General features: G+C 40.9%; 1 protein-coding gene across 2 annotated transcripts in view; it reads right to left on the bottom strand.

The window, feature by feature from the left end:
- Nucleotides 1-15814, bottom strand: part of CD99L2 (CD99 molecule like 2) — a 128635-nt gene that overhangs the window by 63825 nt on the left and 48996 nt on the right. For both annotated transcript variants that reach the window (XM_054581807.1, XM_054581808.1), the window contains exon 2: nucleotides 621-668. In XM_054581807.1, the coding sequence (XP_054437782.1) occupies nucleotides 621-668 (48 nt within the window). The remainder of the gene's footprint in view (nucleotides 1-620; nucleotides 669-15814) is intronic.

Here is a 15814-nt window from a genome sequence, read left to right as displayed (position 1 = left end):
CTACACTTTATGTAAAACAAAAAAATAAACTGCATATATAAATATACATAACAGCATAGAAAACTAATCAGCAATTCCATATTGGGATGGGAGTGGGTTTTAGTAGGGTGGGGAGGGGTAAAAGGAAATCTCAGCTTTCCTTTCTATGCCTTCATACATTTTAAAAAAATTATTTAAATATTTTTTAAATTTAAAGACAAACTGGTAACAAATCTAGTATTTGAGAGATTACATGTAGACACCATTGTAAGTAAAGCCATTTTTTTAAAAAAAATCTAAAAGGAGAAACAAATCCCTTATTCACTTCAAAGTACTTTTTTCTGAGCTGGGGAAACAATCCTCGGAGGCCACTGCTGGCATGTTACACCAGTACGTGCTGTGACTGGAGCCGGAGAAAGTGCTGTATCAGTTATAACATATTGTTTGGTATTCTCCACAAAAGAAAGAGAATTTTAAATATTTAGATTTTCTTTTAAAAATATAATTTATGATAACCATATTTTATCTGATCAAGTGAAATACAGGCCACCTGTTGTTTTCCTCGAGTATGTACTCTGAGTGGGTGAAGCATATTAATTGCTATTTTTTGCTTTTAATAGTTTCTTTTATTTACTACTCACGCTTCACTGAGGAAGTTTCCTTCCATGTATCCTCTAGGTCCCCAGATCCTAAAAAAAATAATAAAAAAAATTAATTTAATTACCTTTGCCTGAAACAAAATACTACTAAAATACTCTCTTGTAATGGTCCTTTCCCTTTAGACAGTGTCATGAAGGTAACACCACAAAAGGAAATGAGTTGAAGCCTCCCAAAGATATACTGAGCTGATATCCTTCCACGAACAACTTATCTCCACCATATCCTTCAGTTCTCTAGAAGTCTGAAGGTTCAACTGTATGAAACATAAAGTACAATCTTACAAAAATCTTTCTGCATGTTATGTATGACTTTTCCAACAAAGAATATTAAAGCCCAAGGCTCCACTGATAATGGGCTAAGTTCTTTCACCCAACCCCAGGTTTCACAAAGGCTGCTCTGCATTTTGCCAACTCAGGGTACCCCACCCTAGCCACAGCACCTACCCCCTAGACTAGTAGCTCTGATTACATATAACTGAAAAGGCTTTGGGGAAAAGCTTTTCACAATAGAATCTTCCTCATAAGTGGAGCCATCTGCCCAACTGTGCTTGCTATGGAATTTGACAGCTATCATTCCATCTAGGTGGGCATGTAGTTTCTTTCAGGTATATACACATTACCAAGTGTAACAAACAATAATGAATGTGCACTGGAATTGATCAAATAAGTACATGAATGGTAGATTGTAGAAGCAAGGATTCTCACTGTTGGAGAGGGACATTACAGATAGGAGAACACTAGAATGATCCATGTGACAATGGATTGGAGTTGGAGGCCTCAGTATGAATCATGTTTAGCTTAAAAATATATATACACATGCATATATGTATGCATATATATACATGTATATACACAGATGGTAACATATAGAAAGGTTTATAGATGTGCATACGCATGGGTAAGTATGCAGACATACATATTCTTGCTCTGTCAGCTGAGAGGGTCTAGAAACAATAACACCCCAGTAGTAATGATCAAACCTAGCACCCAGATCTTGGTTTCTAAATACTGTTCTCCAATAAAAGGAAACAGAACTCCTTGGAGAAATGGGTGATCCTAGGATTAGGCACAGGAAATACATAAGAGGAGCTTGAGTCATTTTATAGTGCCAGGAAATATTTTTAAAATATTGATATTGATGAGTATATGTGAAAATAGCACAGGACTAACTGGAAGAGTTCCCAATGGCTACAGATGGAATGATTTAAGCAACAAAATAAAGTAGTACTGGATTATAACCCAAAGCATAAAAAAAAAAATCCATGATAGGGAGAAAGATGGTGGAGGAGTGCATGGAAGTCATGTGGACCTCCTCCCAAGACCAAACAGGAATTGTGACTAAATAGTGGAGAAATCACCTGGAAAAAAAAATGGAACGATAGAGGGAGAGGAGGCTTGGAGCTGCGGACAGACAGTGTAATCAACTTTCACACATCTGAACGGGTGAGAAGTGTGGTGGAGGCTCGAGAGGGTGGGCTGGGCGCCCACAGGCACCAGCACCAGAGGGACATTGAAACGGCCAGTTGGATCCCCCTGAGAAGAACAGGGTCTGAATCATAAACAGGGACCCCTAGACTACAGCAGCTGAAACCAGGAGAACGCAAAGACAAAGTGCAACCCTGAAAAGCTTAGGGGCGCTCTCTGCCAGAGACAGGCGGCTGGGGATGCAAAGAGGCATATAAAGGGCCAACGCAAAAATTTGCAGTGGCAGGCACCTTCCTTGATCTCTGGGTAAAGGCGGCAGTAGAGCGGGTCGGTGCCTGAGGAAAGATTGGTGAGGAAAACTTCGTGAAGAGAACAATAAGCCTGCCTTTTGCGTGCTCCGCACACAGCTTGTGCACGTGTGAGCTGGGGGCTGAGTGCAGACTGGATTGAAGAAATAGAGGATCTCTGGCCAAAAGGGGACACACAGTTCTCTAGAGATCCTTGAGGAGAAACTGGAGATGGAGCCGTTGGGGAAAGAACTGGAGGAGTGACTGGAGAGTCCCGGAGCTGACTCCTTCCCCTTTCCATAGTCTCCATTTTGCGTGGGCAGGCCACGCACTCGAAGAGCCAAAAGTGGGAAAGCACACAATAGACAGCCCTAAACAGTCCAGTGCAGAGGTGCGTTCTCAAGTGGCTGGGGAGTGCGAACGCGGGCCAGCACAGGGGTGGGCCGGCGAGCAAGTGCAGAGCGATCAGCAGAAATAGTTGATCCCTTGCCGAAGGGGTCACAGAGCTGCCCAGAGACCCTCGAGGAGAGACTGGAGACAGAGGCATTGGGGAAAGAACTGGAGGAGTAACAGGAGAATCCCGGTGTTGAATCCTCCCCCAGTCCATGTTCTCCTTCTTGCTCAGGTGGATTACTCCCCTGAGTGACAGCAGCCTATAGGGACACAATAGGCCTGCCATCAGGAGGCACTGCTCTGCCCTTTGGTGCCTAACCCTGACAGATGAGGACAGAGTGACCAGATTGACAATTACAAGGGAAAGACACAGGCAGTAGATTCATGGAAGGCACAAACGAACAACCCAAGGTCAGATAGGGTCAACAACTGACATCATCAGAGGCAGGCTCAGAAAGAAAAGAAAAATAAATAAATAAATAAATAAAAGACCCGCCTACCACCATAGAAGTTTAATCCACAATGTCAGGAAATCTAGACGCCTCAATTGAAGTATAAGCAAAAAAAAAAAAAAAAAAAAAAACCTCAAAAAATGGGAAGAAAAAGTTCCCCCCAAGTGAGGGGAAAGGAGGAATCCCCACAGAGAGAGCTAAATGAAATAGAGGCAAGCAAACTATCAGATATTGAATTCAAAACAATGGCTTTAAGGAAGCTCAATGAGCTCAGCCAGCTCAAAGGTAACTATGAGAAACTACAGGGAAACTACCAGGAACTTACGGCAAACTATATCGACTTGGAAAAGGATACAGAAACTATCAAGAAGACACAAGAGGATATGAAGAACACCATTTCTGAATTGAACAACACAGTAGAAGTAATCAAAAGCAGGCTAGATGAAGCAGAGGATCAAATCAGAGAGCTGGAAGACAAGGTAGAAAAAAGCTCCCAGAAAGAACAAGAAATGGAAAAAAGGCTCAAGAAGAATGAACAGGCATTTAGGGAAATGCAAGACAACCTGAAACACAATAATATCCGCATAATAGGGATACCAGAAGGAGAAGAAGAGGAGCAAGGCATAGAGAACTTCTTTGAAAATATAATGCTGGAAAACTTCCCTAATTGGAGGAGAGAAAAAGTCACACAAGCCCAGGAGCCACAGAGGGCCCCATTCAAGAGGAACCCAGTGAGGCCCACTCCAAGACACATCATCATGAAAATGGCAAATATCAAAAACAAAGAAAGAATCCTAAAGGCAGCAAGGGAGAAACAGGCAGTAACATACAAGGGAGCTCCAATACGGCTAGCAATTGACTTCTCAACAGAAACACTACAAGGCAGAAAGGAATGGCAAGAAATATTCTAATTAATGAAAACCAAAGGCCTACAACCAAGGCTGATCTATCCAGCAAGGCTTTCAATTAAAACAGAGGGGAAAATAAGGAATTTCCCAGAAAAAAGAAGGCTAAGAGAATATGTCTCCACAAAACCAGCACTACAAGATATGCTAAAGGGACTGGATTAAGATGATGAAGAAAAAGAGTGAGAAAGAGAAAAACACAGGTACAAAAGGAAAAAAATAAATAAGTTTCTATCAATAATAACTCTCAGTGTAAATGCACTAAGTACCCCAATCAAAAGACACAGGATAGCTGAATGTATAAGAAAACATGACCCACATGTATGCTGCCTATAACAGACCCACCTCAGAGCAAAAGACCTACACAGATTGAAAGCAAAGGGATGGAAAAAAATATTCCAAGCAAATGGGCAAGGAAAGAAAGCAGGGGTTGCAATACATATATCAGACAAAATAGACTTCAAAACAAAGTACATAAAAAGAGACCCAGAGGGGCACTTTATAGTACTTAAAGGAAGAATCTACCAAGATCACATACACATTGTAAACTTATATGCACTCAACATAGGAGCACCCAAATATATAAGGAAAATCTTGGATGACTTCAAAAAAGATATAGACAGCAACACACCAATAGTAGGGGATTTTAACACCCCACTGTCAAAAATGGAGTGATCTTCCAAACAAAACATCAATAAGGATATTGTGGAGCCGAATGACGCATTAAATCAAAAGAACTTTACTGACATATATAGAACATTACATCCCAACGAAGCAAAATACATATTCTTTTCAAATGTGCACGGAACTTCTTCAAAGATAGACCATATGATAGGACACAAAGCAAGCCTCAGGAAATTAAGGAAAACTGAAATAATAGCAAACATTTTCTCAGACCACAAGGGCTTGAAACTGGAAATCAACCTCAAAGAGAAACTTCAAAAACTTGCAAACACATCGAGTCTGAACAGTAGACTATTAAACAATGAATGGGTCAATAATAAGAGAAGAAATTAAAAAGTTTCTGGAAACAAATGAAAATGAACGGACAACAGTCCAAAACCTATGGGACACAGCAAAGGCAGTCCTGAGAGGGAAGCAATACAGGCTTACCTAAAAAAGATAGAAACATTTCAAATAAAAGACCTAAGACGACAACGTCAAGAACTGGAGAAACAACAACAAATAAATCCCAGAGCAAGTAGAAGGAAGGAAATAATCAAGATCAGGGGAGAACTGAATGACAAAGAGACAGAAAGAACAATTCAAAGGATCAACCAATTTAGTAGCTGGTTCTTTAAAAAGATAAATAAAATGGACAAGCCTTTAAGCAGACTCATCAAGAAAAAAAGGGAGAGGACCCAAATAAATAATATCAGAAATGAAAGAGGAGAAATAACAACTGATACCACCAAAATACAAAGGATTGTCAGAAACTACTATGAACAATTATATGCGAAGAAATGTGAAAACCTTGGTGAAATGCACAAATTTCTAGAAAAGTATAATCTTCCAACACTGAAGGAGGAAGAAACAGAAAGCTTGAACAGACCAATAACAGCTGGGGAAATTGAAGCAGTAATCAAGACACTCCCGGCACACAAAAGTCCTGGGCCAGACGGTTTCACAGGAGAATTTTACAAAACATTTAAGGAAGAGCTACCTCCTGTCCTTCTGAGATTATTCCAAAGAATCCAAGAGGAGGGAAGACTCCCAGACTCTTTTGATGAGGCCAGCATCATCCTAACCCCAAAACCAGATAAAGATCCTACAAAGAAAGAAAACTACAGGCCAATTTCGCTGATGAACATAGACGCTAAAATCCTCAACAAAATATTGGCAAACCGCATCGAGCAATACATTAAAAAGATTATCCACCATAATAAAGTGGGATTCATCCTAGGGATACAGGGATGGGTCAATATACGCAAATCAATAAATGTAATCCATTACATAAACAAAAGGAAAGACATAAACCACATGATCATCTCAACAGATGCAGAAAAAGCACTGGATAAGGTACAGCACCCATTTATGATCAAAACACTCAGCAAAACGCGAATAAATGGGGCATTCCTCACCAGAATAAAGGCCATATATGAAAAACCTACAGCCAACATCATACTCAATGGGCAAAACCTAAAAGCTTTCCCGGTAATATTGGGAACACGACAAGGATGTCCGCTTTCACCACTTCTCTTCAACATGGTACTGGAAGTCCTAGCCACCGTGGTCAGACAAGAAAAAGAAATAAAAGGCATCCAAATAGGAAAGGAGGAAGTAGAACTATCATTGTTTAGAAGACATGATAGTGTACACAGAAAACCCTGTAGACTCCACCAAAAAACTACTCAACTAATAAGTGAATTTGGCAACACAGCAGGATACAAAGTCAATATTCAGAAATCAAAGGCATTTTGTACACCAAGAATGAAATAGAAGAAGAAATCAGAAAAAAAAAATAGCATTCGATATAGCAACAAGAAAAATAAAGTACCTAGGAATAAATTTAACCAAGGAGGTAAAAGACCTGTATGCAGAAAACTATACAACAATGAAGAAAGAAATTAAGGAAGACACAAATAAATGAAAGCATGTATCGTGCTCATGGATTGGAGGGATTAATATCATCAAAATGTCCACACTACCCAAAACAATTTATAGATTCATCTCAATTCCTATTAAAATACCAATGACATATTTGACAGAAATAGAACAGACATTTCAAAAATTTATATGGAACCATAAATGATCCCAAAGAGCCACATCATATTTGAGAAAGAAAAAGAAAGTAGGAGGGATCACAATACCAGACATCAAACGATATTACAAAGCCACTATAGTCAAAACAATCTGGTACTGGCACAAGAACAGCCCCATAGACCAGTGAAACAGAACAGAAAGCCCAGAAATAAGCCCAGGTCTCTATTGGCAACTAATATTTGACAAAGGGGGCAGAAGCATAAAATGGAGTAATAATAGCCTCTTCAACAAATGCTGTTGGGAGAGCTGGAAGGCTACATGCAAAAAAATGGAAATTGGATCATCAGCTGACACCATACACAATAATAAACTCAAGATGGATAAAAGACTTAAATATAAGTTGCAAAGTCGTAAAAGTCCCAGAGGAGAACATTGGCAGGAAACTCTCAGATATCCCACACAGCAATTTTTTCACCAATATGTCTCCTAAAGCAAGGGACATAAAGGAAAGAATATACAAATAGGACCTCATCAAAATAAGCTTCTGCAAAGCTAAAGAAAACATCAGCAAAATGAAAAGGGAGCCAACCGTATGGGAAAATATATTTGCTAATGATACATCAGATAGAGGTTTGATCTCCAAAATATATGAAGAACACACACAACTCCACTCCAAGAAGACAAATCATCCAACCAAAAAATTGGCAAAGGACCAGGCAGATGCTTTTCCAAGGAAGAGATACAGAGGGCCCAGAGATATTTGAAAGGATGCTCAGTATCACTAGCCATCAGAGAAATGCAGATCAAAACCACAATGAGGTACCACCTCACACCGGTCAGAATGGCCATCATAAGGAGATCTGGCGAGGCTGTGGACGCAAGGGAACACTAGTGCACTGTTGTGGGGAATGCAGACTGGTGCAGCCATTGTGGAAAGCAGTGTGGAATTTCCTCAAAAAGCTGAAAGTGGAACTGCCTTTTGATCCAGTGATTCCCCTGCTGCGACTATACCCTAAGAATCCCAAAACGCCAATACAAAAGAACCTATGCACCTCAATGTTCATAGCAGCACAATTTACAATAGCCAAGTGCTGGAAGCAACCTACGTGCCCATCAGTAGATGATTGGATCAAAAATGTATGGTACATTTACACAATGGAATACTACGCAGCAGAGAGAAAAAAGTACTACTACAGTTCTCGACAGCATGGATGGAACTAGAGAGCATCATGGTAAGCGAGATAAGCCAGGGCGTGACAGACAAATACCGTATGATCTCGCCTATAAGGAGAACCTAACCAACAAAACAAAGATGCAAGGAAAATAAGACCAGCAACACTGAAAGGAAAAAGAAACCAACAGAGACAAGAGGGAAGGAGGGAGGAGTTGGGGGGGGCAGAAGGAAGGGAAGGGGCAACTCAAGGAACATATAGCAAGGACTCATGGGCAAAGCCAAAGTGGGCAAAGATGAGGGAGGGAGAGAGGGGAGAGGGGCAGGGTAAAGTGGTGTGTGGAAGGCGGAGACAAATGTATTTGAAAAAATAAATTAATTAAAAAAATAAAATAAATACCTGGAAAACTATAATTAAAAAGAAAAAGAAATCCATGAGTCCATTCTGATATAAATAAATTATTGAATAAATAAGAAGGAGAGAATAGAAGAATTCAAAGGAGGAAAAGCATAATTTCCCACCCCACAAGTTTTGGCCTCCTTCCAAAGATTATACTATGAGAAGGTGAAGGGAGTGGAGAATAACTTCAGAGTGTATAAAACTGACAAACACTACAACAGCCGTGCAATTGAGATTAACATCAACAGTGATAGTGATATTGATAGTATTGGGTTCTCCAAAAAGTTCACGTGGTTTTTTCCATAAGATGCCTCTAGTAGGGCTTAGTTGTTTTTACTCCATTCCAACCAATTTTGTTAGATTGTATGTGACAGGTGTCATATCAGCATGCATTAAAAAAAAACACATCAGATTGGTTAATTTTTTGTGTAGCCATTTTAATATTGAAGATGGAAGAAAAGATGTAACACTTCAGCATATTATGCTTTATTATTTCAAGAAAGGTAAAAACACAACTGAAATGTGAAAAACAGTTTGTGCTGTGTACCAAGAACTCACTGAGTACAGCAAATGCATAAGGGAAGAAATGAAGGCTACATTAATTAAAATAATGGTGCTGTGATTGATCAAGAGTGGTTTATGAAGTTTTGTGCTAGAGATTTCTTGCTGGGTGATGCTCCACCATTGGGTAGACCAGTTGAAGTTGATAGTAATCAAAAGTTATTGGTGAAGAAGAAAAATGTATCTTTTATTTTATAGAAAAAACTAAACAGGCTTTTGGCCAACTGAATATACGAGGTATGTCCAGAAAGTATCCAGCCATGTAGTATTAAAAAATAGAGACATTTATTGAAGAAGATACAAGATATGAGAAACATTGTACATAAGACAATTATGCCTCGGACCCCTTTAAAGTAGGCACCTTTGGACCTCAGTGTTTCCCTAGTGCTTCTTCCACTCTTCAAAACACTGCAAAATCCTTTGTTGGAATTGCCATCAGCTGTCCCATCACATTTTCCTGAATCTCATTGATGGTCTGAAATCTCTTCCCTTTGAAAGGTCAGTTTAGTTTTGGAAACAGCCACATGTTGCAGGGCGCCAGGGGGCTGAGTCACCTGGGTTATTTGATGTTTCGCCAAAAGCTCTGCATGATATGACGCATGAGCTGGTGCGTTGTCTCGATGAAGCTGCCAGTCACCAGTTGCCCATAGCTGCAACCTTCTGAATCATCTGAATAGTTGCCACAGAGGAATATTTAGGCTTAACACAAAATTTGATGCAGATTTGTTTTTCCACTTTATCAGTCATTTTGAATGCAACAGCTACAGAGTACACATGCTCACTCAGTGGCATCTACTGCTCCCACTTCCTAGTACAGCAAAACCATCATTATTCACACATGTGCATTCCAGTATGCTCTTCTTGTTGGCTGCCAGGGTACATCAATATCATGCAAATCATTCTCATTATATTAACAATGGCCGAACTGTTTCTACACAGACTTCATATACCCTTGATATAAAGTGATGAGACAGGTGCTATATGTGTGTGGAACTCCTATCAAAAACACATAACCCCAGTATAATCAAGAGAAAACATAAGAAAAATTCCAATTGAGGGCGTTCTACAAAATACCTGAACAGTGTGGAAGTCTGACAACTAAGGATTTAAAGAAGAAATAGTCATCTAGATGGGTAGGAGGAGCAGAGATGGAGAGCCAGAGCAAACAGGATGTAGTGTAGTGGTGGCGAGGCAGTGGCAGTGAAACACCAGTGGCAGCAGCCAGCAGAACAGGCAGCCCCACGTTCACATGCGGCTGAAAAACACTGGGAGGAACACCTGGGGAGCAAATGCTCCCAGCTCCAGGCCAGACCACACAGTGCAGAGTTCCAGTGCTGGACAAATAAATCTTCATAACTTCTGCTGTAAAAACCAGTGGGGGTTGGGGCAACATAAGAAACTGTTGGTCTCTCAAGATAGTCTGTTGAAAGTACCCACATGGTCCTAGAATGTATGTAAACCCACCCACTCTGGGATTCAGTACCTAGGCAGCAGCTAGACAGGTGCCAATAGCATACAGGAAGTGGGGGAAATGACTGGAAATGGGGCAAGAGCCGAGCAAGTAGCATTGTTCTCTCTCTAACCCATCCCCAACATACAGCACCACAACGTGGTGAATTGGATTGCCCCACCCTGGTGAATACCTAAGGCTCCACCCCTTACAACTTCATAGGTACACCAAGACAGGGAGTCAAAGCTGCTCTACCTAATACACAGAAACAAACATAGAGTCTGACAAATTGAGGAAACAAAGAAATATGGTCCAAATGAAAGCACAGATAAAAACTTCAGAAAAAGAATTAAATAAAATGAATCAGATGCAGAGTTCAAATCACTGGTAATAAGGATAATCAGAGAACTCACTGAGTACAGCAAATGCACAAGGGAAGAAATGAAGGCTACATTAAGTAAAATAAAGAAAAATCCATAGAGAACAAACAGTGAAGGGAAGGATGCTGGGGTTCAAATCAATGATTTGGAATATAAACAGTCAACCACTACAGAATGAAAAAACAAAAATTCAGAAAAACGAGGAGAGAATAAGAAGACCCTGGGACATCTCCAAGAGTGCCATCATCGGAATCACAGAGAAGCCAGAAGGAGAAGAGAAAGTGCAAGAAATTGAAAACTTATTTGAAAAAATAATGAAAGAAAACTTTCCTAATTTGGTGAAGGAAAGAGACATTCAAGTCTAGAAAGCCCAGAAAGTCCCAAAAAAGTTGGACCCAAAGAGGGCCACACCAACACACATCACATTACAATGCTGAAGGTCAAAGATAGAGAATCTTAAAAGCAGCAAGAGAAAAGCAGAGTTACCCACAAAGGAGTTCCCATAAGATAATCCCCTGATTTCTCAAAAGAAACTTTGCAGGGAAGAAGGGGCTGACAAGAAGTATTCTAAGTGATGAAAAGCAAGGACCTACAACCAAGATTACTCTATCCAGCAAAGCTATCATTTACAATAGAAGGGCAGGTAAAGTGCTTCCCAGACAAGGTAAAACTAAAGGAGTTCATCATCACCAAGCCCCTATTATATGAAATGTTAAAGGGGTTTATTTAAGAAAAAGAAGATCAAAACCATGAACAATAAAACGACAACAAATGCACAACTCTCAGCACCTGAATCTAAAGAAAACACAAAACAAACAAGGTGAACAGCTCCAACAGGAACAAAATCATAGAAATGGAGATCACACAGGGGTTTATCAATGAGGAAGGAGAAGGGGGACAAGGTGGGGAAGGTACGGAGATTAAAAAGCATAACGGTAGGTACAAAATAGACAGGGGGATGTTAAAAACAGTATTAGGAAATGAAGAAGCCAAAGACTTGTATGCACAACCCATGGACATGAAGGGGGGCGAACTGCTAGAGGAAAGGGGAATACCAGGCAGAGGTAGGCAAAGGGGAAAAAATGGGACAACTGTAAAAGCATAATCAATAAAATATACTTTTAAAATCCTGGAGGGATATCTCAGGACCGAGGAGCTCAGCCCCACACCAGGCCCCCCAGCCAGGAAGTTCCAGTGTTAGGAAGATAAGTCCCCACAACTTCTGGCTGCAAAAACCAGTGGGTATTGAGGCAGTGGAAGAAGCTTCTGGAGCCCCAAGAAGCTCCTCTTAAAGAACCCACACAGGGACTCACCTACTCAGACTCACTCCCTCTGAACTCCAGCACCAGAGTAGCACCTTGAAAAGCACCAGTGGTATACGAGGAGAAACTGAAGTGTCTGGCATCAAGGCAAGCAGAGGCCACTGTCCTTTTCAAAACCCTCCCCCGACAGAGCCACAGAACCGGCAAGCTGGTGCCATACCTAAGACTCCATCAATCTGGCTAACAATGTTTGACTGGCCTTGGAGATCCCCAGAGACTCCACTCCGCCCAACTTACTTGCCCACCCAAATTGCTTTTCTATGTGAATGGCTGGTCTTGACATATGCTGCACAACTTCCTAAATCCTACCAAACAAGAAACAGCTGGCCTCAGTGAGCCCCAGGCCCAGCACTAACAGGAGCTAGCCAAGATTCACAGCTTGGCTTCACCTGGGAATCTCTAAGCCCAGCCAAAGCAGCAGCCATCTCGGTTTGCTTAATAGCACAGAAAGTGCAGCCCCAGTCAAAATACAGGTGGGGACTAACCTTGTCCTGCACCACCTGGGAAACCCAAGGGCCAGTGCACTCAATGGACAGCTACAGACCATGTTGGAGCACCCCCACCCTGCCCCTGCACAGTGGTCACAGCCAACTCTTGCAGCTGACTGGCTTGGGTAAATCCCTCCCATTGACCTGCTAACAGCAATCAAGGCTCAACTACAAGAGGAGGGTATACTCAGACCACAAAAAGGGCGCACCTCGGATACCCAGCCTGGGTGATAGGGGAGGCTGTGCCACTGGGCCCTACAGGACACCTACTGCATTAGGTCACACTACCAAGAAACGGAGTCAAAGAAGCTCTACCTAATTCATAAAGACAAAGACAAGGAAGCTGCCAAAACAAGGAGACAAAGAAACATGGACCAAGTGAAAGAACAGATCAAAACTCCAGAAAAAGAGATAAACAAAATGGAGACAAGAAATCCACCAGATACAGAGTTCAAAGTACTGGTTATAAGGCTCTTCAAAGAACTCAGTGAGGACGTCAGCAGCATAAAAAAAAGATCCAGTCAGAAATAAAGGATACACTAACTGAAATAAAGAACAATTTGCAGGGAAATAACAGTAGAGTGGATGAAGCTGAGAATCAAATCAGTAATATGGACATAAGGAAGCACAAAACCACCAATCAGAACAACAACAACAACAAAGAATCCAAAAGAAAACAACCCCAAAAAGAAGATAGCATAAGCAGCCTCTGGGACAACTTTAAGAGGTCCAACATTCTCATCACAGAGGTGCTGAAAGGAGAATAGAAAAAGCAAGAAATTGGCAATCTACTTGAAAAAGTAATGAAAGAAGTCTTCCCTAATTTGGAGAAGGAAATAGACATGGAAGACCAGGAAGCACAGAGGATCCCAAACAAGATGGATTCAAAGAGGCCCACTCCAACACACATCATAACTAAAATGTCAAATGTTAAAGGTAAAGAGAGAATCTTACAAGCAGCAAAAGAAAAGTTAGTTACTAACAGGTGGGTTCCCATAAGACTGTCGGCTGATTTCTCACAAGAAATTTTGCAAGCTAGAAGGGATTGGCAAGGATTATTCAAAGTCATGAAGCAGGGACCTACAGCCAAGATTGCTTTACCCAGCAAAATATTTAGAATCAAAGGTCAGATAAAGAGCTTCCCAGACAAGAAAAAAATAAAGTATTTCATCATCACCAAACCACTATTATGAAATATTAAAGGGACTTATTTAAGAAAAAGAAGAAAATCAAAACTATGACCAATAAAATGGCAAAAAAAAATACAAATCTGTCAACAATTGAATCTAAAAAACAAACTACGCAAACAAGGAGAACGGGGACGGAATCATGGATGTGGAGAGCGTTTTGGTAGTTGCCAGGTGGGAGGAGGGTATGGGGGAATGGGTGGATAGGTGAGGGGATTAAGAAGTACAAATAGGTAGTTACAGAATAGCCATGGGGATGTAAAGTACAGTATAGGAAATGGAGTAGCCAAAGAACTTATATGCATGACTCATGGACATGAACAATGGTGGGGGGATTGCTTGAGGGAGTAGTGGGGTGCTGGGATGGAGGGTCAAAGGGGGAAAAATCAAGACAACTGTAATAGCATAATCAATATGATATAATTTAAAACAATTTTTAAATTCAGTTTCTTCGTCATACTAGCCACATTCCAACTTCCCCATAGCCCCATGCAGCTGGTGGCTACTGTATTTGGCAGTGCCAGCTGAGAACACTTTCATCATCACGGAAAGTTCCATTACACTGTGCTGCTCTGGACAGTGAGCTGCTTGAAGCATGGACCAGGACTTGGTTATCTCCATGCCTTTGCCAAACACAGGCCCAGCAGCAAGAAGGCATTCCATATAGGTATGTTCATTGTGATGATCCAAACTCTGTCTCCATGCTGTGAGAGTACATTTGATGTTTCCACTGAATACCAGTATACAGTACCTGATATTACTTTGTGACTAACTCATTTGGGTTTCATGCCAAGAACAAACTCATCTCTGCAAAGAACATATATGCTCTCTGCTGATGGATTAAGAACTGTAGAGACAGCATGGACTCTGGCTGCTGAAGATTTCAGAGGCACACTCACAACTCCATCAGGGAGAAGTGTGCCTCTCAAATGCCCAATTATATCTATCCCTGTGCTCTTTAAGGAGGGTTTCTTGTCTACCTTTTTCCTTTGTACATATAACAAGCTTTCATGTTTTTGGAAACTGTCCAGTACAAATTCTAAATGAATAAATACTCCCCTAAACTGTGCTTTTGTTTCCAGATTTTAAAATCTTGGCCCTTCTCTGTGGATGAATAAGAATGGAAGGGACACCTGAGACTGGTAAATCATAGATATGTCATCTCAGTATTTTCCATTCTTCTGTCTGAATGGAACTTCCACAAACACGTATGTCATACTTAAGCTTGTCCAAGAAAGCTACCACAAAACCTACCTGCCTGGCAGCAGGGCTAGTACCTCCTTCTAAATCACAACTTCAAAGAAATAGTGCTATTTTTCGAAGAAGCATCTGACTTGGCTGTTAAATGCAGGGAGGGCCCACTAAAAGGTGGGCCAGAATCAAATTCCAACCTGAGGGATCAAATAATGACCCAGTTAAGTAGGACTCTGGCATAGGCCCCTGATCACTTGGGTTTAGAGAGTAAGACTAAAATCAGCCCCAATAGACTGAGCCTACTGATAGAGGAACACTGCTTGATTTAAGCTGAAATGAACCATGGCATAAAGATGCTCCACTTTAATATGATAAAGACCTCATTTGATGGGGTCTGCTTGTAAAAGCCATGTGTTTCCCCTCCTGTCTTGCAGGGAGCCACTAGGGCCATGAGGAACAAAAGGAAAACCTACAGGTTGGAAAAACTTCATACTTCTGTGCTGCAGGAAGCCCCTGCCTGCCATGGAAACATTCCTGAACACCATTTGTTGGAAATCTATACAACAAACTCACTGACATGCATGATCAATTTTCCAAATGCTTGTAGTAAAAATAAATTTTCTCCCTTAACACAAACAAGTAGGTCCCCCACCTTGTGCTAGAGAGGGTAGGAACAGACAAAAAACACTAAATTATGGTAGTCCTTCATTTCCCTAAGTTTTTGCACTGTTTTAAATTAACTCTTGTTGCCTCAATCTCAATTTCAACATATATGTCTTGATAAATGTATCCTTTTACACCTCAAAGCATGCTGAGTAATTAATATCCTCTGGGTTAGCTAAGCACTGCAGCATTGCA

Source organism: Pteronotus mesoamericanus, unplaced genomic scaffold (assembly GCF_021234165.1).
Source record: "Pteronotus mesoamericanus isolate MK-2021 breed Mesoamerican mustached bat unplaced genomic scaffold, CSHL_Meso_final contig_66, whole genome shotgun sequence".
NCBI classification, from domain to species: Eukaryota; Metazoa; Chordata; class Mammalia; order Chiroptera; family Mormoopidae; genus Pteronotus; species Pteronotus mesoamericanus.
Note: the sequence above shows the minus strand (reverse complement) of the source record. Positions and strands in the feature narration are given on the sequence as shown.